The sequence below is a fragment of the Aquarana catesbeiana genome, linkage group LG13, assembly GCF_042186555.1.
Source record: "Aquarana catesbeiana isolate 2022-GZ linkage group LG13, ASM4218655v1, whole genome shotgun sequence".
Lineage (NCBI taxonomy): Eukaryota > Metazoa > Chordata > Amphibia > Anura > Ranidae > Aquarana > Aquarana catesbeiana.
The window spans coordinates 71,284,177-71,308,927 of record NC_133336.1 but is presented as its reverse complement, the minus strand read 5'-3'; the positions used below and the strand labels follow the sequence as shown (position 1 = coordinate 71,308,927).

The window sequence follows — 24,751 nt, the reverse complement described above, 5'->3', positions numbered from 1 at the left end:
CACTTCAGCAAAAAAGAGGGCGGAGTAAAGGCGGGCTGTGCTGAGATGGTCATTCAGATTACAATAGCAAGGCACGGGAGGCGGAGCTACAGCGTCTTAGACACGCCCACGGCTCCCCTGCCTCCCGTCCCTGTGAACGCACACAGCCTCTCCCCGCAGGGATGTAGTCCCAAGGGAGGGGGCAAGCATGCTTACTAACCCCAGCCAGAACGGCTCAGATGATGAGGAGGAACAGGAAGTTAAAATTTCACACACAGAAAAAAAGCATTTACAAAGGAAAACGAAGGAAAAGGTAAGTGAACCAACAGTACACCACCTTAAAGGAACATATTTAGAAAATAAAAAAAGAACCTTTAGTATCACTTTAAGTGGATGGATACAGAAGCAGTAGGTGCATCTTAGGGCACAGTGCCACAAATAGATCAAGCTCAATAGCTTTAGTTTTCATCAGTTTAGAAGCTGAGCTTTTCATATGCAATGAATGCAACTGCCAATATTGTTAACAGCCACTGTCTGGGTGTACAAATAGATGCTTCTTTCACCTTTTCTTGGGTTCTGCAGGAGTTTAGTGAGTTCTCTTTTCCACTTTCCCAGTATTGCTGATGATGGATTCCTTATCTCACTGCACATACAGCCAATTATCTTTCTATATGAGAATCCGAAAAACCAGTTTCTTTCAACAATCTATTTCTTTTTCTTTCTCTGAATGATTTTGTTACTGTACTCAAGATTATATCTGGGAGATGATCCTGGAATAAAAGAAAAATAGCAGTTCTGAAGCCATGTACAAGGTATTTAAAAATATATATTTGATGCATGTTTTAAGATCATAATAGTACTAGAAAACACTGTCCAGTTGATGCCAAGCATTGTTTTGTTGCATTAAAACTGGGGGACCATTTTAAATATTTTATATACAGGTAAAAATGGTAGTTACAGTTGATATGGGGGTGATAAGCAGCGGTGCGTATACTAAGGGTATTTCAATTTCAGAGGCAATATGACAAATAAGACTAAACAACCATATTGTCTATAGCAGTGATGGCGAACCTTGGCACCCCAGATGTTTTGGAACTACATTTCCCCAGATGCTCATGCACTCTGCAGTGTAGTTGAGCATCATGGGAAATGAAGTTCCAAAACATCTGGGGTGCCAAGCTTTGCCATCACTGGTCTATAGGGTCAAAGCCTAAATAGCAAGCTAAAGTGTGTGTGCATCCCACCTGTATTTTTTACCAAAATACTAATATATAGACACATTTTTAAGATAGCATCAAGTAGTGAAGACCAAGTCATCAAGAGATAGAAAAAGAAAGAAACCAGCAAGGGGGGGGGGGGGGGGGGTGTATCGTAGAAAAAAAGAGAGGGGAGGAGGATAAAGGGAAGGGGGAGAGGGATTGGAGAATAGAAAAAGGGTAAATCTCACTCTCCCAAGTGCAAGATCGACGCATAAAGAGAGTCCAAAAGAACTTTAAAGTAGAACCTTTCCTCCTGACCCCGAAGCAAGGATGTAATGCTTTCTATTGAGTGAATTTCAACACTTTTATTAAACCACATGGAGACCGATGGGGAGGTATCCTGTTTTCAGAGTAATGGTATGCAGGCACAGGCAGCATTCAACAGATGGATCAACAGAGTTGCCTACAGAGGTCAGAGTGGTGTAGTAGGTACCTGGCTGGATCTTCTCTTAGGTCGATATTCGTCAGCGGTTTTTACAGTCTCCCTGACTTGTAACCAAAAGTTGGTCAGCTTGCTACAAAACCAGAAAACATGGAGGATAAGTACCCTCCTCTTCTTTGCAACACCAGCAAATATTCATCGCTTCTGGGTAGAGCTTCCCTAACAGGGTTGGGACCCTATACCAACGGGTAATTATTTTGTTCCCCAACTCCATTTGCTTGCAATGGAGGACAAGTGAGCAAAGTGCATAATACGGCCCCGTTGATCTGCCGTGAATTCCCCTATCCAGATCCCTCTCCCATTTAGGTAGATACAGAGGTAAAAAAGATTCAGCAGGTCGACCTAGTAACTTCTAGACTTGTGAAACCGCATGGGATGTGGGATCTGGGACGAAACAGAGATCCTCAAAGAGAGTATTCGGGTGATTGTTAATTCCTCGACAAGATAAGGTGGTAAGAAAGTGGATAAGCTGTTGTAGCCGCCAGTGCCACAGCTACCGAATGAGCGACAGAGCTTTTAACTTTCTACCAGATGTGAAATCGCAAATTCAAAAAATGTATGAGTTGCTTGAATCTCACATCTGTTAACCCTGGTAAAAAAGTAGGGTTTCCAAGCACTGGGTATAATCGAGAGGGGGCAGAGTCTGAGATGACGGCATTCTTGCACTGTTGCAAGACCCCCAGAGTTTTTGTTTTTTTAATTAATTGTAGCTACAGGATTGTTGACTTTTTCTTTGAGCAATGCAGCCGAGACTAAAGTCCAGATATATGCTGCAGATAATTGAAGAGTATGCAGTAAGGTAACAGAAAACTATTATGGGTTTTAGCATTAGAACCACCTCCATCTGGACAAATTCTATTTCCACACATATTCCTGACTGCCAGATTGGACAAGCTAGATCCTAAATATGGTTTCATAAAAACTCCATAACATCAGCGTATACTCAAAATACATATCCATAAATATAAGATCCCAAAAAAATGTATATATGTGAATACCAAAATGAAAAAAATGAAAAAATCAATAAAAATATGAATGATAACAATCCAATGTATAAACTCCAACACCGTGATTCTGTGAAATAAAGTGCTTCATTAATCAAAGAAGTAGTGCTCCACCCAGAGTGAGATATTCAAATGCACTCACCAGATAAATTCAGCCAGCAAGTGACCATCAAGCATAGATAGGATAAATATGAATTAGAAAGAAAAAGGGAAAAAATAATTGCGCTTCAAAGATATATAAAATGAGGTAAATAAAGCTGCGATGTCCTAAATGTGACACAAACACACAACATAAGTAAGAAAAATTGATGACTCGCGCTAAACAAATTTGTGGATGTGTAGCTAAGAAATGCCGCACCAGAAAAGTCTAGATACAGCAAAATATTTAGTGGATACATAAACAGTCAGTGCAATAATATATCACAATTAGTGCAAACAGATTTCAAATTGAGTCCATGTGTAATAGATGTAAATTAGGAAATGGATGTGAATGGTTATGATAAATATGAATTCTCTTCAATCGATGGGTGTAATCACCACAATATAAGCTTCTGTCATCTTTTCTCATCAAAGGCTCTGCAAGGATGGCTCCACCAAATGAGCCAAAAAGAGGCAGGTGATAGTGTAATACTGCTTTATTTAAAACAGATATGTGCTGCACTTACATCTAATGCAGTCCTAGTAAGTCATCAGCATTTTTGCAACTCTGGGGTCTTTGAAATCCGCCCGCTCTATGACATGCGGCATGTGTTTTAAATAGCCCAGCTGAAGAGCTCTTATTTTATGTCACACTGTATTTGCACAGTGGTTTTTCAAATGCAATTTTTTTGAAAAAAATACACTTCAGTTAATTTAAAAATAAAACATAAAGTTAGAACAATTTTTTTGCATAATGTGAAAGGATGTTATGCCGCAAGAATCGTGATCTTTATTCTAAGCAAAAAAATCGTGATTCTCATTTTATCCAGAATCGTGCAGCTCTATAATAAAGGAAACCTTGTATAGGTCTGCCTGTTTTTACAAAAGAATGAAAAGAGAGTATTGCCCAATTAGGAAAAAAGTCAACCATACATTTGCTGATGTGCAATTGCAGTCATAAACCAAGTCATGAACTGAAAATATTTTCTATGTCATAGGAGATATTTAGAAATGTTAAGTATGCCTAAACAGTACCCTGAAAAAGTGTCTTAAATTCCTCCTGACAAATTGTTTTGTCAGATTTTTGGGGCTGTGTTCGATATGTGCAAAGAGAGATCACACAAATACTTAAAGGTATAACATTTATTAAACGTAATGACTGATACAGATAAGGATAAAGAAAATATAACTAGAATACTTAAAGACAATGTTTTTGCCATGGGTCCCTCCAATTATAATTGGCATGGCACAGGTGACAACAGACGCTTGCAGGTTACATGATGAAGCTCTGGATGAGACAAAGGTCTTATAGGATTTGGCTGTGGTAATATAGAACTTGAATGTAAGGAAAAGACCACCCCGGCCAACTCCCTTTGCAATACGACCACTCAAGGACTTGGTCATCAGTTACCAATAACATTCCTTTGGTATAAGGTAAAGCCATGCTTATGTCCTTATAAGGCCTCCTTAACCAAGATTTGGAGGCTTTAAATGCATTAGTGAGCCACATTATTAATGAGGAAATATGTAATATGCAATTTCCCCATCACAAAAAGCAGTGCACTTCCCGGTATGCGAGTGTGCCCAGGCAGTCCTGTGCCAAATGCCTCAAAGCTGAATATCTGCAGTGTAGGATCCAAGGCACAGCTGCTTCAGTTGCTAATTTCAGGTGATTTTAAGTGAGATCTAGTGATGTCACCATTGTGCTGTTCACTGTTTCCCTTGCTAGAGCACTGACGTGAACAAGCAAGCACTGTCTCTAACAAAATGGCATCCTGCAGTATTGGGACACCTCCTGCCTTTACACGCACATGCACTTTAATGGCATTCCAGTCTGTAGGGTTCAATACTGAGTTGGCCCACCCTTTGGAGCTATAACCGCTTCAACTTTTCTGAGAAGGCTGTCTACAAGGTTTAGGAGTGTGTCTATGGGAATGTTTGACCATTCTTTCAGAAGCGCATTTGTGAGGTCAGGCACTGATGTTGGACGCGTTGACTTTTTTCCTTGAGCAATGCAGCTGAGACTAAAGTCCAGATATATGCTGCAGATAATTGAAAAATGTGTGCAGTAAGGTAAGAGAAAACTATTATGGGTTTTTGCATTAGAACCACCTCCATCTGGCCAAACCCTAATGCCCTGTACACACGATAGGATTTTCCGATGGAAAATGTGTGATAGGACCTTGTTGTCGGAAATTGTGTAGGCTCCATCACACATTTTCCATAGGAATTTCTGACACACAAAGTTTGAGAGCAGGCTATAAAAGTTTCCGACAACAAAATCCGTTGTCGGAAATTCCGATCGTGTGTACACAAATCCGACGCACAAAGTGCCACGCATGCTGAGAATAAATTAAGAGACAAAAGCTATTGGCTACTGCCCCGTTTATAGTCCCGACGTAGTGTTTCACGTCACCACGTTCAGAACGATCTGATTTTCCGACAACTTTGTGTGACCGTGTGTATGCAAGACAAGTTTGAGCCAACATCCGTCGCAAAAAATCCATGGATTTTGTTGTTGGAATGTCCGATCAATGTCCGACTGTGTGTACAGGGCATAAGAAAAAGCATCCAACATTATGTTTGGAGCTTAACATTTTTAGGCTTTGCCATTGCTGTCAATTTCCACACATGTTCCTGACTGCCAGATTGGACAGGCTAGATCCCAAATATAAAAACCCCAACAAGTATTTTCATTTTTCTTCAGTCTATTACTGTTACAGAAGAGTTATAGCTGTTGTAGCTGCAAAGGATGGGCCAACTCAACGGACTAAGACTGGCATGCCATTAAAGCTCATGTGTGTGTAAAAGCAGGCGTCCCAATACTTTTGGCAATATAGCGTGTGTGTGCGCGCGCGCGCATGTATGTATGTATGTATGTGTGTGTGTGTATATATATATATATATATATATATATATATATATATATATATATATATATATATATACACAGTGGGGATGGAAAGTATTCAGACTCCCTTAAATTTTTCACTCTTTGTTATATTGTAGCCATTTGCTAAAATCATTTAAGTTCATTTTTTTTCCTCATTAATGTACACACAGCACCCCATATTGACAGAAAAACACAGAACTGTTGACATTTTTGCATTCAGACTCTTTGCTCAGTATTTATTAGAAGCACCCTTTTGATCTAATACAGCCATGAGGCTTTTTGGGAAAAATGCAACAAGTTTTTCACACCTGGATTTGGGGATCCCCTGCCATTCCTCCTTACAGATCCTCTCCAGTTCTTTCAGGTTGGATGGTAAGTGTTGGTGGACAGCCACTTTTAGGTCTCCCCAGAGATGCTCAATTGGGTTTAAGTCAGGGCTCTGGTTGGGCCATTCAAGAACAGTCACGGAGTTGTTGTGAAGCCACTCCTTTGTTATTTTAGCTGTGGGTCATTGTCTTGTTGGAAGGTAAACTTTCGGCCCAGTCTGAGGCCCTGAGCACTCTGGAGAAGGTTTTCATCCAGGATATCCCTGTACTTGGCCGCATTCATCTTTCCCTCGATTGCAACCAGTCGTCCTGTCCCTGCAGCTGAAAAACACCCCCACAGCATGATGCTGCCACCACCATGCTTCACTGTTGGGACTGTATTGGACAGGTGATGAGCAGTGCCTCATTTTCTCCACACATACCGCTTAGAATTAAGGCCAAAAAGTTCTATCTTGGTCTCATCAGACCAGAGAATCTTATTTCTCACCATCTTGGATTCCTTCAGGTGATTTTTAGCAAACTCCATGCAGGCTTTCATGTGTCTTGCACTGAGGAGAGGCTTCCGTTGGGCCACTCTGCCGTAAAGCCCCGACTGGTGGAGGGCTGCAGTGATGTTTGACTTTCTACAACTTTCTCCCATCTCCGGACTGCATCACTGGAGCTCAGCCACAGTGATCTTTGGGTTCTTCTTTACCATTATCACCAAGGCTCTTCTCCCCCGATAGCTCGGTTTGGCCGGACGGCCAGTTTTAGGAAGGGTTCTGGTTGTCCCAAATGTCTTCCATTTAAGGATTATGGAGGCCACTGTGCTCTTAGGAACCTTAAGTGCAGCAGAATTTTTTTTGTAACTTTGGCCAGATCTGTGCCTTGCCACAATTCTGTCTCTGAGCTCTTCAGGCAGTTCCTTTGACCTCATGATTCTTATTTGCTCTGACATGCACTGTGAGCTGTAAGGTCTTGTATAGACAGGTGTGTGGCTTTCCTAATCAAGTCCAATCAGTATAATCAAACACAGCTGGACTCAAATGAAGGTGTAGAACCATCTCAAGGATGATCAGAAGAAATGGACAGCACCTGAGTTAGACCCCTTTCACACCGAGGGCGTTTTGCAGGCGCTATAGCGTTAATAGTGCCTGCAATCCGCCCTCAAACAGCTGCTCCATTGTCTCCAGTGTGAAAGCCCCATATATTTACACTATATCATAGTATTTACACTATGAAATTTACTGTTATAAATTGGTATCTATTGTGAGCACTATTTGCACTTTATTTTTGCACTGTATTGCATTACAGCATTTAGGATTCTTCTTAGGTCTTATTTACAGTTATCTTCTTCACTATAGGGATAGATAATTATTTAGAGGAAATATAGTAAAATACTGCACCAAAATGTATAAGCAGCCAACACAACAATAAGACTAATTGTAAATAAATGTGTGAGTAAAAAGTGTAGCGCTAGAGGTATGCCAGGTGAGTAAACCTAGCAAGGAAATGTATAATTTAAATTATAAGACTAGTAATGTGAAAAAATACTATCTCATAATAGACAGCACAACATATGAGTGTCGCACAGTAATTAGACCCCGTGCAATGATGAGTCGCAAAAAGTCGCAAGCACCAAACAATTGCTAACAAAAGTGAGGCGATATAAGTGACTGGTTAGAATCACAGTATCATGTGCAAAATGTATTCAAGCAAATAAAACCAAAAATCAGACATCAACAATATCATTTGCAAAATGTTCTAACAAATAAAACAAAAATCAAACATCCGACGTGAATGTGATGCCCTGAATGATCACACAATCCTGTGTAAATGTTTAGGAAAGACAGACCCATGTGTAACCAAAAAACATATGGAACAACAAGTGTAATGCTAGTTCCAATTGTAGTTGAGACTGCAAACGTGATAGTCCATATAGTTCAGGTATCCAAAGTGAGCCGTGGCATGTGAGAAAAACACACTGCTGCTACAGATATCTAACAGTCTCTGAAATAAATACAATGACTGGTGGATAGATACACCCAGGAGTGCCTTCACCTTCCAGGAATGGGGGAGAGAAAAAGGTACTCTTACCCGATGTAGTGGACCCAACTCACCATACGGCGGTGGATCTATCAAGCATAAAGCCGGCGATGTAGGGTCAGGTTCCCAGGATAGACCATTCAATCCCCTCCTCTACAAGCCGTTAAGGACTCCAAGAGACCAGTGGAAATGGGTATAATTCCATAGATGGTTCTGAGCATGGTACTCCAAGATATATCCCCTCCAGATGGTGATATTATGTAAGGTTCAAAAAAAGAAAAAAAACCTCCACATAGTATAAATCCGGATGATGGAATTTATTAAAAGTAAAAATATCCAAACAAATGAATATTAGGTAAAAACAGTTCAATTGAACAATAAAAAGCGCAGTTTGAGGTGGCTAGAGCCAGCGTATTAACCCTACGTCTTTCATCCACAAAGACTTCAACTGGGGTTATTTAGAGGGATAACTTATAGGTTTTTTTGGATCAGGGCTGCTTTCCATTGTCTTTTGCAACTTCAGTTTTTGGTTCACCAAAAATCAGGGCAGCTGCGATCTGCGGTTTTATTATATCCCCTATATCTCAGTTCCCGTTAATTACCTTTGGTGCTGTGTTTTATCCTTTTTCACTAATAGGAACCCATCAAGATTCCCTTTTAATGTTAAGGAATAATAAATAACACTTCTGATTGGTTACTCTAGGCAACAAATACAGTTTTGTGCAAATGTTTGTTTTCTTCAGTCTTAACCCCTTCATGCCTATGCCTTTTTCTGACACTTTTGGCTTACAAGTTAAAATACATATTTTTTGCTAGAAAATTACTTAGAACCTCCAAACATTATATATATATATATATTTATATATATAATATATTTATCAGAGACCCTAGAGAATAAAATGACGATCCTTTCAATATTTTATGTCACACTGTATTTCTGCAGCGGTCTTTCAAATGCAATTTTTTTGGAAGAAATACACATTCATGAATTAAAAAAAAAAAAAACATAAAGTTAGCCCAATTTTTTTTGTATAATGTGAAAGGTGATGTTACGCCGAGTAAATAGATACCGAATGTCATGCTTTAAAATTGCGCACACTCGTGGAATGGCGATAAACTACGGTACTTAAAAATCTCCATAGGCGAAGCTTTAAAAGATTCTACAGGTTAACAGTTTAGAGTTACAGAGGAGGGGCTAGAATTATTACTCTCGCTTTAACGATCACGGTACCTCACATGTGTTGTTTGAACTCTGTTTACATTTGCGGGCACGACTTGCGTGCGAACACGGAGGAATGATGCGCTTTAAAAAAAAAAAACTTTTTTTTTATTTTTACACTGTCCCTTTAAAAATGAAAAATTCTGATTACTTTTATTGCTGTCACAAGGAATGTAAAAATCCCTTGTGACAGTAATAGGCAGTGACAGGTACCCTTTATGGAGAGATCTGGGGTCTATAAGACCCCAAATCCCTCCTTTGCACGTAAAAACATTTGCCATTTTTTTTAAATTTGGCCCCTTTAAGTCTTCAGTAAATCGTAAGTGATGTTACTAGGGGTTACTAGATCCAAGACCCGATCGATGCTGATTCCGGCTTCGTACGGGTTTTCGGCCAGCTGGCGAACGTGCAGGCTGGTCGCTCTGGCCTCCCGGTGAGACGGGTGCTTAGCTGCATCAATTGTTGTCACAAGAAAGCCAACCGTCGGCTCTAAAAAACGGTACCAGGCTGCAGGCATCACCCCGGTACAATCTCTTCCAACCGAAGTCTGCATATTTGCGTTACGTCGGCGTGAAGGAGTTAATATGACAGTTCTATTGTTCTTCTATTTTCTAAACCCTGGATGTTGCAAAACAAGGATTCCCCAAGGTGCAATTTATGAATATCTAGGAAATTTTAATAAATCAATGCCATTTAGTTGGGTTGAATATAGCTCCCAAACATTGGTTTCCTATGGGTTATATAAAAGGAGGCAAAGGTGCAAGGAGGTCCAGGTCACATATATTGAGTGTATCCAGATTAATAATCAGATTACATCTTTCATAAATGGGATTTGATTGGTCGCCATTGGGAAGACATTTTCCCACATTTTCTTTATCTTTCCTTGGTAAAGTAGCAGCTTCCTTATGGGAAGGACAAAAAGTAAAATTGTTACTTCTTTGCAAAGTGTGATTTTAAAAGCTTAAAGTGGAGTAAACTTTCTCAAAATCTAAGATAATTAGAGCAGAGCCTCTAGGCTACTAGTTCTCACAGCTCTAAAATATATATTTTTAGTTCACATTGGTTCTCTCTCATCAGGTTAAGTGCAAAATTGCATTTGCACACATTTCTATAGGGGCTACTTGTACTTATAGCTCATGGAATTATTAAGTTGTATCTGACTAGGGCATTTGCATGGGAAAACCAGCAGTGTTCCCGCCTGCTGAAGGAATTAAACTTCTAATCAGCTTTTTTAAAATTAACCATAATTTTTGGAGAGGATATAAAGGGGGATAAACGGCCCCTGCAATGGAGAGGCTCTCACATGGCACACCAAAGGAGCTGCTATGCAGGATAACAATCTTTCACAGCCACTGTTGGGCGGAGTTTTCTTCTGCCAAGGGTGCCATAGAGCCTGCAACAATGCCAGAGAGAGGGTCTTTTATTACTCCCACTGCCACCAATCCTGGGGAGGGATTTATGACTTCCATTGACACCATTGCTTGGGGGCTTTTATTACTCCCACTGACCTCCAGTGTAGGGCATTTAATACTCCCACGGACCACTGATGTAGGGGCATTTAATACTCCCACTGATCAATGACGTAGGTGCATTTATTACTCCTACTAAACACCAATTTAGCAAGCCGCCTGCTGTGGGGGCACCCGGCAGGAGGGAGGAGCCAGGAGCACTGGCTTGGGACCCAAGAAGAGAGGGATCCGGGCTGCTCTGTGCAAAACCATTACACAGGGCAGGTAAGTATAACATGTTTGTTATTGAAAAAAAAAACAAGGCTTTAATATTGCTTTAAACCCCTTCTAATGTTAACGCAACAACCACACTCCATCTTATAATTCTCCTCTGGGTGCCCAAGGGGAGGTCCCTGGCAGGTAGTCTGTATAGGGCCCCATTAATTCCAAAGGTGGCCCTGCTGATCGGACAGTGTGGAGGGAGAGGATAACTCTTTTTCACTGCACTGGCAGCCACCCACTGGCAAGGAGAACGTGTGTGTGTGTGTGTGGGGGGGGGGGGGGGTAGTTTGAGAAAGTAGAGGTTATTGATGGGCCAGCAGGAACTGGGGAGCAAGTGGCCTGCAGTACAGGAGAAGTTGTGTGGGGAGAGGATTACAGCAGAGCGTGCTATGTACAAAACCAGATGAGACATAAGGAGTCTGAGCCAGGGGAATGCACAGCCGTGCAGGGAAAACACAAACCAACTAGAAGCAACAGCAGAGCCTGGGGGCACACAGACAAAGGCAAAGCAGCTCTTTCTATACACAGTTCAGACACCCCAATTAGCCAGTCTGCAGCTCAGCCCAAAATATAAAAAAGAACCCTGCTGTAAAGAGCCTGACAGATATTGAAAATTCCATTTTTACTATTTGCTTCACTAACAGATGTGCCTGCGGGGGGGGGTGCTGTATAAACTGTAGCATCAGCTACATATATGGATGTATCTCTATGTCCCAGCAGCAGGATAGGGACTTCCCGTCATGCTCTCAGAACAAAACTGATTCAGATTGAGCGCTCAGCCATTCACAGGATACCTTTTATTTTATCAACAAATATACAGTGCATCTGGAATGTATTCTCAGCACTTCACTTTTTCCACATTTTGTTATGTTACAGCTTTATTCCAAAATGGATTAAATGGATTATGTTCCTCAAAATTCTACAAATTATAAAATCATACCTCATATTGACAATGTGAAAGAAGTTGGTTGAAATCTTTGCAAATGTATTAAAAATAAAAAAAGGAAAAAATCACATGTACAGTGGGGCAAAAAAGTATTTAGTCAGCCACCAATTGTGCAAGTTCTCCCAATTTAAAAGATGAGAGAGGCCTGTAATTGTCATCATAGGTATACCTCAAATATGAGAGACAAAATGTGAAAACAAATCCAGACAATCACTTTGTCTGATTTTTGAAATAATTTATTTGCAAATTATGGTGGAAAATAAGTATTTGGTCACCTACAAACAAGCAAGATTTCTGGCTCTCACAGACCTGTATCTTCTTTAAGAGGCTCCTCTGTCCCCCACTCATTACCTGTATTAATGGCACCTGTTTGAACTTGTATAAAAGACACCTGTCCACAACCTCAAACAGTCACACTCCAAACTCCACTATGGTGAAGACCAAAGAGCTGTTGAAGGACACCAGAAACAAAATTGTAGATCTACACCAGGCTGGGAAGACTGAATCTGCAACAGGCAAGCAGCTTGGTGTGAAGAAATCAACCGTGGGAGCAATAATTAGAAAATGGAAGACGTACAAGACCACTGATAATCTCCCTCGATCTGGGGCTCCACGCAAGATCTCACCACGTGGGGTCAAAATGATCACAATGACGGTGAGCAAAAATCCCAGAACCACATGGGGGGGACCTAGTGAATGATCTGCAGAGAGCTGGGACCAACGTAACAAAGGCTACCATCAGTAACACACTATGCCGCCAGGGACTCAGATCCTGCAGTGCCAGACGTGTCCCCCTGCTTAAGCCAGTACATGTCCAGGCCCGTCTGAGGTTTGCTAGAGAGCATTTGGATGATCCAGAAGAGGATTGGGAGAATGTCATATGGTCAGATGAAACCAAAGTAGAACTGTTTGGTAGAAACACAACTCGTCGTGTTTGGAGGAGAGAGAATGCTGAGTTGCAACCAAAGAACACCATACCTACTGTGAAGCATGGGGGTGGCAACATCATGCTTTGGGGCTGTTTCTCTGCAAAGGGAACAGGACGACTGATCCGTGTACATGAAAGAATGAATGGGGCCATGTATCATGAGATTTTGAGTGCAAACCTCCTCCCATCAGCAAGAGCATTGAAGATGAAATGTGGCTGGGTCTTTCAGCATGACAATGATCCCAAACACACCGCCCGGGCAATGAAGGAGTGGCTTCGTAAGAAGCATTTCAAGGTCCTGGAGTGGCCTAGCCAGTCTGCAGATCTCTACCCCATAGAAAACCTTTGGAGGGAGTTGAAAGTCTGTGTTGCCCAGCGACAGCCCCAAAACCTCACTGCTCTAGAGGAGAGCTGCATGGAGGAATGGGCCAACATACCAGCAACAGTGTGTGACAACCTTGTGAAGACTTACAGAAAACGTTTGACCTCTGACCAAATACTTATTTTCCACCACAATTTGCAAAATTCTTTAAAAAATCAGACAATGTGATTGTCTGGATTTGTTTCCACATTTTGTCTCTCATAGTTGAGGTATACCTATGATGACAATTACAGGCCTCTCTCATCTTTTCAAGTGGGAGAACTTGCACAATTGGTGGCTGACTAAATACTTTTTTGCCCCACTGTACATAATTATTCACAGCCGTTGCCATGAAACTCAAAATTGAGCTCAGGTACATCCCGTTTCTACAATTTGATCAACTTGATTGGAGTCCATCTGTGGTACATTTAGTTGATTGGACATGATTTGGAAAGGCACACACCTGTCTATATGAGGTCCCACAGTTAACAGTGCATGTCAGTGCACAAACCAAGCCATAAAGTCCAAGGAATTGTCTGTAGACCTCCATGACAGCATTGTATCAAGGCACATATCTGGGGAAGGGTACAGAAACATTTCTGCAGCATTGAAGGTCCCAATGAGCACAGTGGCCTCCATCGCCCATAAATAGAAGAAGTTTGGAACCAGCAGGACTCCTTCCTAGAGTGTGCCGCCTGGCCAAACTGAGCCCCATCAGGAGAGAAGGAGGTGACCAAGAACCTGATGGTCACTCTGACAGAGCTCCAGCGCTTCTCTGTGGAGAGAAGAGAACCTTCCAGAAGAACAACTATCTCTGCTGCCCTCCACCAATGAGGCCTGTATGGTAGAATGGCCAGATGGAAGCCACTTCTCAGTAAAAGGCACATGACAGCCCACCTGGAGTTTGCCAAAAGGCACCTGAAGGACTCTCAGACCATGGGAAACAAAATTCTCTGGTCTGATGAAATAAAGATTGAGCTCTTTGGCCTGAATGGTAAGCATCATGTCTGGAGGAAACCAGGAGCCACCGCTCATCACCCGGCCAATACCATCCCTATAGTGAAGCAGCAGCAGGAACTGGGAGACTAGTCAGGATCGATGGAAAGATGAATGCAGCAATGTACAGAGACATCCTTGATAAAAACCTGCTCCAGAGTGCTCTGGACTTCAGACTGGGGCGAAGGTTCATCTTCCAACAGGACAACGACCCTAAGCGTGCAGCCAAGATAACAAAGGAGTGGCTATTAGACAACTCTATGAATGTCTTTGAGTGGCCCAGCCAGAGCCCAGACTTGAACCTAACTGAACATCTCTGGAAAGATCTGAAAATGGCTGTGCACTAACGCTCCCCATCCAACCTGATAGAGCTTGAGAAGTCCTGCAAAGAAGAATGGGAGAAACTGCCCAAAAATAGGCTGGCTAAGCTTGTAGCATTATAATCGAAAAGACTTGAGGCTGTAATTGGTGCCAAAGGTGCTTCAACAAAGTATTGAGCAAAGATTGAATACTAATGTACATGTGATTTTTTTTTTTTCAATTTTTATTTTTATTAAATTTGCAAATATTTCAAACAAACTTCTTTCACAATGTCATTATGGTGTATAGTTTGTAGAATTTTGAGGAAAATAATGAATTTGATCCATTTTGGGTAATGTGGAAAAAGTGAAGCGCTGTGAATGTTTTCCGGATGCACTGTATAGCTTGCTCTGTTTGACTAAGGTGGGTGGATATGTCACAATCTCCACCTCAGCTTATTAGATGAAGCTTTGTATTCGTTGATAAAATACAAAGCATTCTGTGAATGGCTGAGCACTCAACCTGACTCAGTTTTGTTGAGCATGACGGGAGGTCCCCATCCTGCTGCTGGAACACAGCGCTACATCTGCAAATGTAGCTGATTCTACATACAGTTTACCCAGCTCTGACAGCGAGCACATCTATTAGTTATGGAAATAGTTCAAGTTTGTTTTTCTTTTACATAGGATAACCATGGCGGCTGTTCTGTATGGTAGATTTTTCTGTTTACAGAATAAGAATAATATTCCTCACTGAGCACTGTGTTGCCAACATATTTAAGGTCTTTGGCAGCCTTAGGGTATTATTAACACAAAGAACATTGCTGCAATATTAAATATTAACATAACTGTAATATCATCTTCAAAAGAGGAAAGTCGGTATGCCTTGTGGCTGGTGAGGACTGCCTTTGTATTACAATGAGAGCCTTTTAAAGTAATCATGTTTTAGCATTCAGTAAAGCGATAGAGGTTCTCCCACTGGAAAACATATGAGCCCAGATGCCATGTATGACATTGCTATTGAAATAGGCAAGCATTTTCACTTTCATTCTTATCAGCATAAACGTATTTTGTGGTTACCCTGAAATACTCTTTTAATAATATATTCGCACCCCAAGTGGGTGCAAGGTTTGACATTGGGTGTCGGGGCCCAGTTGTGTCTGTAAATGGATGCACACAGCCCAGCTTGGGATCGAGTCCACATGAGTGCCCTATAGCAAGCTGCTTGCAGTGGGGGGCACTCAGAAGGAAGGATGAGTAGCAAGGAGCTCTGGTAGGAGACTCAAGAAGAGGAGGATCGGGGGGTTGCTCTGTGTAAAACCACTGCACAGAGCAGGTAGGTATGCCATCATTTAAAAGGGAAGTATGGGATTTAAATTTTTTTTTTAATCATACTTGCCTAGCTGGATGCTGCATCTGTCCCCCACCTGCTCTAAAATTGAGAACCGCGCAATCAAACACTGCTGACCACTTGATTCTCAAGCAGAGAGCCAGTGACTGTCAGTCACTGGCTCTCTGCCCTGCACTCACTAGGGTGCTGGGCTGTGCAGGGGGCAGGAGCGACCGGCTCAGGCTCACTGAGAGGCTGAGCCGGGTGCCGGTCCAGACATGTGGGTGGATCCCAACCTTATGGTTGAGATCTTTCTCAAGCTTGGACTGGCAGTGTGACATCAGCCGACAGCAGGCTTCAGCCCGCTGTCTGCTGAAAACGGGCCACAGGAGTGCAGAATGAACTGCACTCCTATGATCCACAGGAGAAGTACAGCCAAATGAGCTTTGGTTATACTTTTAAAAAATTGTACCTATTAAAACAGTTCCGTTCCATTCCATTCCATTGAGGTGCCAAACCAGCTGCTGGCAAAAGCTGTATTTGTAATCACACTGGAAGAAATACCAGTAAAGATCCAGTTCACTTCTAGTCCATTCACATTGTTTTCAATCCTTGACCAAGAGGGTGTTTTGGATCCTCAAAATGCATTGGATGAACTTTGGGTTGTCCCCCTGACTGTTAGAATAGAGTTGTATCTGGACCTTTAAGCAGTGGTGTGGCACTTTTTTATTACATTATTCTACAAGCCAAGGAGACCATAGAGATCCTTTGAGGTGTAGAAGCTGCCTGCATGGGAACCAGATTACTTCACATCAACATCAATACTTTTAGGATAGCAGTACCAACAAGATAACCTATGGGTTCAGTGCTATTTTTCCACTTTTCTCGACTTAGTTCCATTCTGACAGGTTCCCTGTAAGTCCAAACATTCAGTCCTATCAGAAGAGAAGTTCTAGATTTAACTGGATTAATATGTTAATATTTTACCTATAACAATATGAAATAAAGATAGTATAGTAAAAAGCCTTTGCGCCAAAAGTAGTAATTATACATAAAGCTGTACTCCGGTAAGATAGTAAAGACAAACACCACAAACAAATGTATTTATTATTATTATGCATTTATTAAATCAATCTTTAAAAATATTTAAATACATTCAGTAAAAGTAGTGTTTGTTTTGCTCCCAGCATTCTGTAATCCCCTGTATAGCAGCAATTGCGGCAGGAGAAGGAAGGCTAAAACTAAGGCCAGCCATACACGGTTCGAATCTCAGCATGAGTTCAGCATGAACTGGCTGAGATTCAAACCGGTAATGGGCAGGCTGAATGTTCCAAGTTGATCGATCAATTTGGGTACAACCAGCCTGCTGGATTCTCTTGCAACTATCGCTAGTGGTTGCTATAACTGCTAGCGATAATCACAATCAAAGGTCTTCTCCCTTTGTGGATGGCTACCCCCCAAACACACCCCACACACACACACACACCAGGAGAAAAAGATTGCGGATTCCGCTATCAACACTGTCTGTGTTGATGGGGGAATTGTGAAAATAGGTTGCAGGAAAGAAATGTGTACCGTGTATGGCTGGCCTAAGAGCCACTCAAGCTCTGTGACATTCACATGTACTGACACTACACTGATAGGAGGAGACAGCAAAATGAGTAGAGGGATGACTTTATCAGTGTGCCACTGCTCTTTTCTCCAATCAGCAGACTAGGGGTGTGTCCCTAACCAGGTTGTGTTGCTGCTGCTGAACGGGGGGGTTGAGGATTGGCTTAACAGAACTGAACATTTTTTCAAGGGGAAAATCATTTTCCATAACTATATGTTGTTATAATAGTTTATTGAACTGCTTTCCTATGGTACAGATTTTATATTAAAATAACGTGTTTATATTCTTGGCATGTTTGCACAGTTATCTTCGCTCAGTTTGTAACTGTTATTATTTTGTTCTTTTTAGTAAGAAGTTGGATGGAAAAGCTAAAAGACAAGGTGAGAGTTTTGTGTGTTTTCTTTTAATAATAAATAAATCACTTTATCTTTTGAAAAAAATGGTTCTACTGAATTTTTCCTGTCCCATAAAGCCTAAGAAAAAATGATATTGTCTCTGCTAACTAGGAGCGTTATTGGACTATTTTGTAGCACCTCTAAGCAGGAAGCAAAGCCTGCATATATAATAAGAAAATATGGTTCCCCCAATTTATAATTACAATGCACATAAAGGAGTTTTTCATACACGTTAAAATGTTACTAAACCCAGGACCCTGCATTCACTATATCTAGTCCCCCACAGTACACAGATCATGGAAATGCAATTATTTTAGTAAATATAAACTGCTAAATACTTTTTCTAATCAGCAGTATATAGCAGTCTTGTGACTTTTATCAGTGTCCAGCCGAGCACTGGTAAAAGCTTGTAGGAAGAGTTTTCATTCTCCTCTGACTGTCCTATGAGGCTGCATGACCCCTAACTTTGTGTCTGGACAGTGCTGGTTGGCCCTGTGCTGATCACATGCATCCTCCCATTAAAAAAAAAAAAAACCTCTAGCAACACACCAAAAACTGAGCATGTGCAAAGTGCCTCCTAGGACTCCTAGAACTGTGAAGCAGATGGATTAGGGACAGTAAAAGAAGGGGAGGACCAGAGAAGACAGGATCAAGCAGCCTTTTTACAAAATGAGCAGGATTAACCCTTTAGGTTACACCACAGTAAGTATAACAAGCATTCTTTACTGCATATACAGACTGATTTTACTGTTGTTGGTTTAGTAACACTTTAATACATAAGACTATTCATGATGTTCTGGTGGTAAAAGTAGCACTTTACTGTAATTTTAGCGGCGCTTTTTGGCCGCTAGCGGGAGGCTTTTAACCCCCGCTAGTGGCTGATGAAGGGGTTGTGGCAGTGTTGTGGCGCTTCAGGAGTGCTGCCCATTCATTCCAATGAGCAGGGGAGGTTGAGGATCGGTGTATACACCGCTCCCACACCACCCCAAAGATGCTGCTTGCAGGACCTTTTTTCCCGTCCCGCAAGCGCACCGCCCCAGTGTAAAAGCACTCAGGCTTTCACACTAGGGAGGCATGAGAGGCACTTTTCAGGCTCTTTACAGGGGCTATTTTTAGTGCTAAAAACACCTGAAAACTGCCTCAGTATTTATTACCTCACATAGATATCCCAGCACTTCTCCCCTGACGGTGTCTTCGTCGGTTTTCCTCTCCAGAAGGAGGCCATAACCTTTGTTTAGGAATTATCTAGCAGCATCTACTTCTAAGGGCCCATTCACATTAGTGAGCTGACTGGTCGATTTTCCTCACTGAAAGACCAGTCACTGCTAGGAGAACATAGAAAATATATGTTTTCTTGACACTGCAACACAGCCTAAAAGTGTGGTGCATTGAGCTGCAGTAAAATGCAGACAATCTGTATTTTATCACAGCGCACTGGATGGCACTGCGGGTCACCGCACAGCAGTACAATACACTGTGCTGCTGTGCAGTGACATGAAGGGGAAGTCACTTTGCACACTTCGAATAAAGTTGCCAAGGAAGAAAAAGGAAACCGTGTCATGTGATAAACATACATCACACTGCCCCCCCCCCGCATGACACGGTCATGTATATTTTGGTGCCTATGCATTTCTTGTCTGTGTTCACAAATGTCTGACACAGAGCACTCCCTGCTGTAGCCTTTCGTCTTATTTTCTGCAAAGTAACAATGCAGCCTGAACACTGAGTGAGAGAAATTCAAGGTAAAAGGGGAATGCTTCCTTCTGCTTACAGCAGCTCTTAAAACCACTTCAGCCCTGGAAGATTTGGCTGCTGAATGACCGGGCCATTTTTTGCGATTCGGCACCGCTCCGCTTTAAAATTGCGCGGTCGTGCGCCATTGCACCCACACAAAACGGGCGTCCTTTTTTTACCACAAATAGAGCTTTCTTTTGGTGGTATTTGTTCGCCTCTGCGGTATTTTTTGCACTATAAACAAAAAAAGAGCGACACTTTTGAAAAAAAAAAACACACTATTTTGTACTTTTTGCTATATTAAATATCCCCATTTTTTAAAAAAAAAGCTAATTTTTTGTCAGTTTAGGCCGATATGTATTCTACATATTTTTAGTAAAAAAAATAAGTGTATATTGTTTGGTTTGCGCAAAAGTTATAGCGTCTACAAAATAGGGGATAGATTTATAGCATTTTTATTATTATTTTTTTACTAGTAATGGCGACGATCTATGATTTTTATCGGGACTGTGACATTATGGCGGACTCATCAGACACTTTTGACACCATTTTGGGACCATTGGCATTTATACAGCGATCAGTGCTATAAAAATGCATTGATTACTGTAAAAATGTCACTGACAGGGAAGGGGTTGACACTAGGGGGCAATCAAGGGGTTAACTGTGTTCCCTGGGAGGTGATTCTAACTGAAGGGGGAAGGGACTGACTAGAGGAAGTGACTGATCATGGTTCCTAGCTAATAGGAACACACGATCTGTCACTCCTCTCAGAACAGAACAGGGATTTGTGTGTTTACACACACACTTCAGTGTTCTGTCCCTCGTGCTCGCGATCACTCGTGGCCGGTGGTCATCGCGACCATCGGCCACAAGCATCAGCACCCCTGCAGTGCGATGGGCGCGCGCCTGCTAGCCCGATCCCACAAGCCAATGTAAAGCTACGAAGATTTGCGGGATCGTGCCGACCTGCTGCAGTAAAATGACGGCAGCTGGTCGGCAAGCGGTTAAACAGGAGCTTCAGCCTGTAAACAAAAATACTGTAGCTGCTGACTTTTTAAAAAAAACACACTTACCTGTCCCAGGATCCAGTGATGTCCTCACCTGACTCGAAGACTCATCTGACTCCAAGTTCTGTGTACGGTGAGAAACCAGATATAGTGAATGCAGGTTCTGGGTTTAGTAACACTTTAACTGAGGGCAGCTGACTGTGACTCCTTGCGGCTTTACAGTCAGCTGCCCACTGTGTATGAGCAAGCCGCAGTGCACCCCGTGATTGGTCCTGCAGTCTGCTTGGACCTGTGATGTGTCCCAAGAGGCAGCAGGGGAAAGAGGGGAGGGCCGAACTTACTCTCAGGTTGGGGCGGCGATCTGACTGGAAGTGGGAGCGGGTACCTGTCAAAATCAGGTGAATTCTCCCCACCCCCCCAAAAAAAAAAAAAAAACATTCCAAATGTGGTAAAGGGAGAGGGAGAAGCAAAAGCAGAACTTTCCCTTTTGGGTGAAGTTCCACTTTAGGTCGAATAAAGGGCTTGTTCAGACTTGTCCTGCTGTCTATTTAGTATGGGCATTGGGCGGGAGTTTTGTGTACACCTTGCTTCTTTACCCTTTTTTTTTGTTTTTTTGTTTTTTACTATATTGAAATGTCACCAACCAGACGGAAGGAGAGCTCTGATACAGTATGGTAAAAATGCAGACTCCATTGTAGTGTGAATAGGGCACACAGAAAACAATGGCTTTCTGTGCGCTCTTGCAGAGACCTGCATTTTTTTAAGTACAGAAAAACGCAGATTCTCTGCACTAATGTGAACAAGCCTTTCTGGAGGTAAAAAAGAAAAAAAAAAAACAGATATGCAAATATGGTCCATTTTAGTATGCATATATTAAAGTTTAGATTTTTTTGTTATTTGATGAACGTCCCAGTTAGCCAGAATATACTTTTCTGATATTCTCCAACCAGAGCCATATGCTGTAGCCAGCGCTGCCTTTACAGTGATCTCCTGAGGTCACATTATCGTGTCTGATGTGTCTTGCGCTCACATAGAGCACAGATACTTGTTTGCTTCTGAGCAATCTAATAAACTCCAATAAACAAGCTATCCAGAGCACACACATCTTGATAATTGAATCCAAATCACCGTACTTACTCCCAGTCACTGACAGCCTGTGCTTTATAATTAAACAGTCAGAGACAGCTCAGTTTGGTGCACTGCAGATTAATCTGCATACCTCCCAGCTTGCTGACTAATTCAAGTGGACATTGATATAAATGTTCTATTCTGAGACAGTGCGTGGTAGAAGCTTGTTACAGTCCAGCCTTGATTGTAGAAATGTATGATTTTTTAGACATTTTGCCCTGCAGACGCATTATGCTGCTCATGTTATCCATCTATAGTGGGAACTGGCTCACAGACTCTTAGTGACGGGAAGCGATATCTCAAAGCAGTACTTTGTAATGTAGACAGAGAAATAAAAAGTGTATCTGTATACTTTTTTTTTTTTTTGGGAAAAGTAACATACTCACTTTAACCACTTCAGCTCTGGAAGATTTATCCCCTTCCTGACCAGGCAGTTTTTTTGTGATATGGCACTGCATTACTTTAACTCAATGTTTCTCAACCTTTTTTCAGTCGAGGAACCATTTAAAATTATGGAAAATCTCAAGGCACCCTCCCAAATTATGAAAAGTCTTGAGGCACCCTTCCAAATTATGGGAGGCACCCTCCCAAACGAGGGAGATTCTCGAGGCACCCTCCAAAATTATGCACCCTCCCAGATTATGAACAGTCTTGAGGCATCCTCCAAAATTATGGACAGTCTTGAGGCACCCTTCCAAATTATGGACAGTCTTGAGGCACCCTCCCAAATTATGGACAGTCTTGAGGCACCCTCCCAAATTATGGACAGTCTTGAGGCACCCTCCAAAATTATGAAAAGTCTTGAGGCACCCTCCCAAATTATGGACAGTCTTAAGGCACCCTCACAAGTTGTGGAGAGTCTTGAGGCACCCTCCCAAATTATGGGCAGTCTTGAGGCACCCATCCTAAAATGTACAAACTATTCTTATAGTTTTACATAATGCAGCAACATCCACACATGTAGGACACCCAACATACAGGCTGCATTCACACTTCAGCGTTTTGAATCGCGGGCAGATTTGTCACGATTCTGCCGACGATTTGAAAGCGACGATGTGTGAACAAATCGCGGGACTCGCATATAAGATGTCATTCATTTGAATGACCCCTAAAATCATGGTGTGGGTCTGCCACAATTGTCGTGGGATAAATCGTGCTGCAGTTGCGGCAACCCGCATCGCGGGAAGCATGTCCCCCAAAAGTAGCTCCTGAACTTTTTTGGGTGTTTCAATGTGCATTAAAGTGATACTAAACACACTGTTTAATTTACATTATCCCTTCTCTTTCTGTATGAGGATGATGGCACTGTCTGTAGGGAAACAGTGGCAGGAGGAGCTTCTAGTCCTCTGCTGCTGGTCATATGTTCAACAAAAAAAACTGCCTGGAATACAGAGTAAAAAAAAAATATCAATAAACTACTTTAAATTGTCATACAAATATATATTTGAAATCAAATCTTTATTATTTTTTGGCAATAACATGGTGTGGGCGGGTTTGTGGCAGTCATAGGCTGTTATGCCCCTCTAGCCTATGTCCTATAATAAAATGGGGGTGAAGCCTCCATCAATCAAGATGTAATATCCCACCCCCATTGTGTTGAGCTGGTTAGAGAGCATTGAGGAGGATGGATGGAGTGGGCTGTCATTTATCACTGTGTATACACCCACGTGTGACTCTATAGTCACATGGGCTGCTCAGATGTGATAGGGAGGAAATGTTCAGGGAAGAAATACACTGAAAACTGAGCATGTGTACTAGCTGCCAACACTGCTCTGCAAAATCCCCAAACTGCGGTGGGGACATGGACAGGAGGGGGACACAGAGAACAGCAGCATCATCAAGGTTTTTTGCAGAATACTTAAAATGAATCTCATAATGACTAAGTGAGTATGAACGGCATGTAACACCAGTTATTGATAGTTTTTAATGATGTGGGTTTAATGACACTTTAAAGCAGCAAGAGCAAGCAGTACATACTGCTACTAAGCACCATGTGTGTGTTCTCATTCAACACTAGTTTGAAGCTTTCACAGGACATGTGGGAAAGTCGTGTGTGCTTCCAGAAGTGTCTGTCTTTCTCTTCATATACAGAAATACAGGTTGACAAGGGAGCAAACCCCTTTGCACTTTACCAGATTGAATGACTTAACCCTCATGCAGTTCCAGGGAATCCATTAGCCTTTCCGAGCAAAAAAAAACACTGGGGCGGTGGGTGCGTTGGCGGTAAAGCAGCGCTGTTTTTAGGTCCACTTTACCTTCAATTTCACGGCACTATTCGCCCGCTAGCGGGGCGCTTTTAACCCCCCGCTAGCGGCCGAGAAAGGGTTAAAACCACCGCTAAGAGCTGCTGCATCAGTGCTATACCGGCGGTATAGCCGCGCTGCCCCAATGATTTCAATGGGCAGGAGCGGTGAAGGAGCAGTGTATACACCGCTCCTTCACCGCTCCAAAGATGCTGCTAGCAGGACTTTCTTTTAGTGTCCTGCCAGCGCACCGCTCCAGTGTGGAAGCCCTCAAGACACAGCAGCGGCTCTTTCAGGGCGCTTTGCAGGCGCTATTTTGTAGCGCTGTAGCGCCTGCAAAGCGCCCCAGTGTGAAAGGGGTCAAAGACTCCCATTTAAAAAGCCACCTTTCTGCATTTGCCCTGATCCACCACACACAACAGTAAGTGATCTGGAGAATAATAGATGTTTCCATTGGAAAGATGTCTATGGAAAATCCAGTTCACCAGTTGAAACTGCATGAACAACAGTCTATAGATCCCACTGGAAATGAGCAGGGGCGGAATAGGGTTCATTCACATGAGAGCATAACCTTGTACATATGTAAAGAGGAACTTGTGCAGATGACGGATGGATGGCCTTGGATGCAAGCTGTCTGTGTGCAGAGCTGCTCATCCATACGTGTACACAGATACATGCTCGGATGTATGTAAAGATCCATACAGCTGCTGTGCCTGTCAGACTCTTGTTGATTTATAACAGGCTTCCAGGCTTGGCT

General features: G+C 42.2%; 1 protein-coding gene across 3 annotated transcripts in view; it reads left to right on the top strand.

The window, feature by feature from the left end:
• The window catches only part of ARMH4 (armadillo like helical domain containing 4), a 268,545-nt gene that overhangs the window by 206,579 nt on the left and 37,215 nt on the right, over nt 1-24,751 (top strand). For all 3 annotated transcript variants that reach the window (XM_073609399.1, XM_073609397.1, XM_073609398.1), the window contains exon 6: nt 17,836-17,867. In XM_073609399.1, coding sequence (XP_073465500.1) covers nt 17,836-17,867 — 32 coding nt within the window. The remainder of the gene's footprint in view (nt 1-17,835; nt 17,868-24,751) is intronic.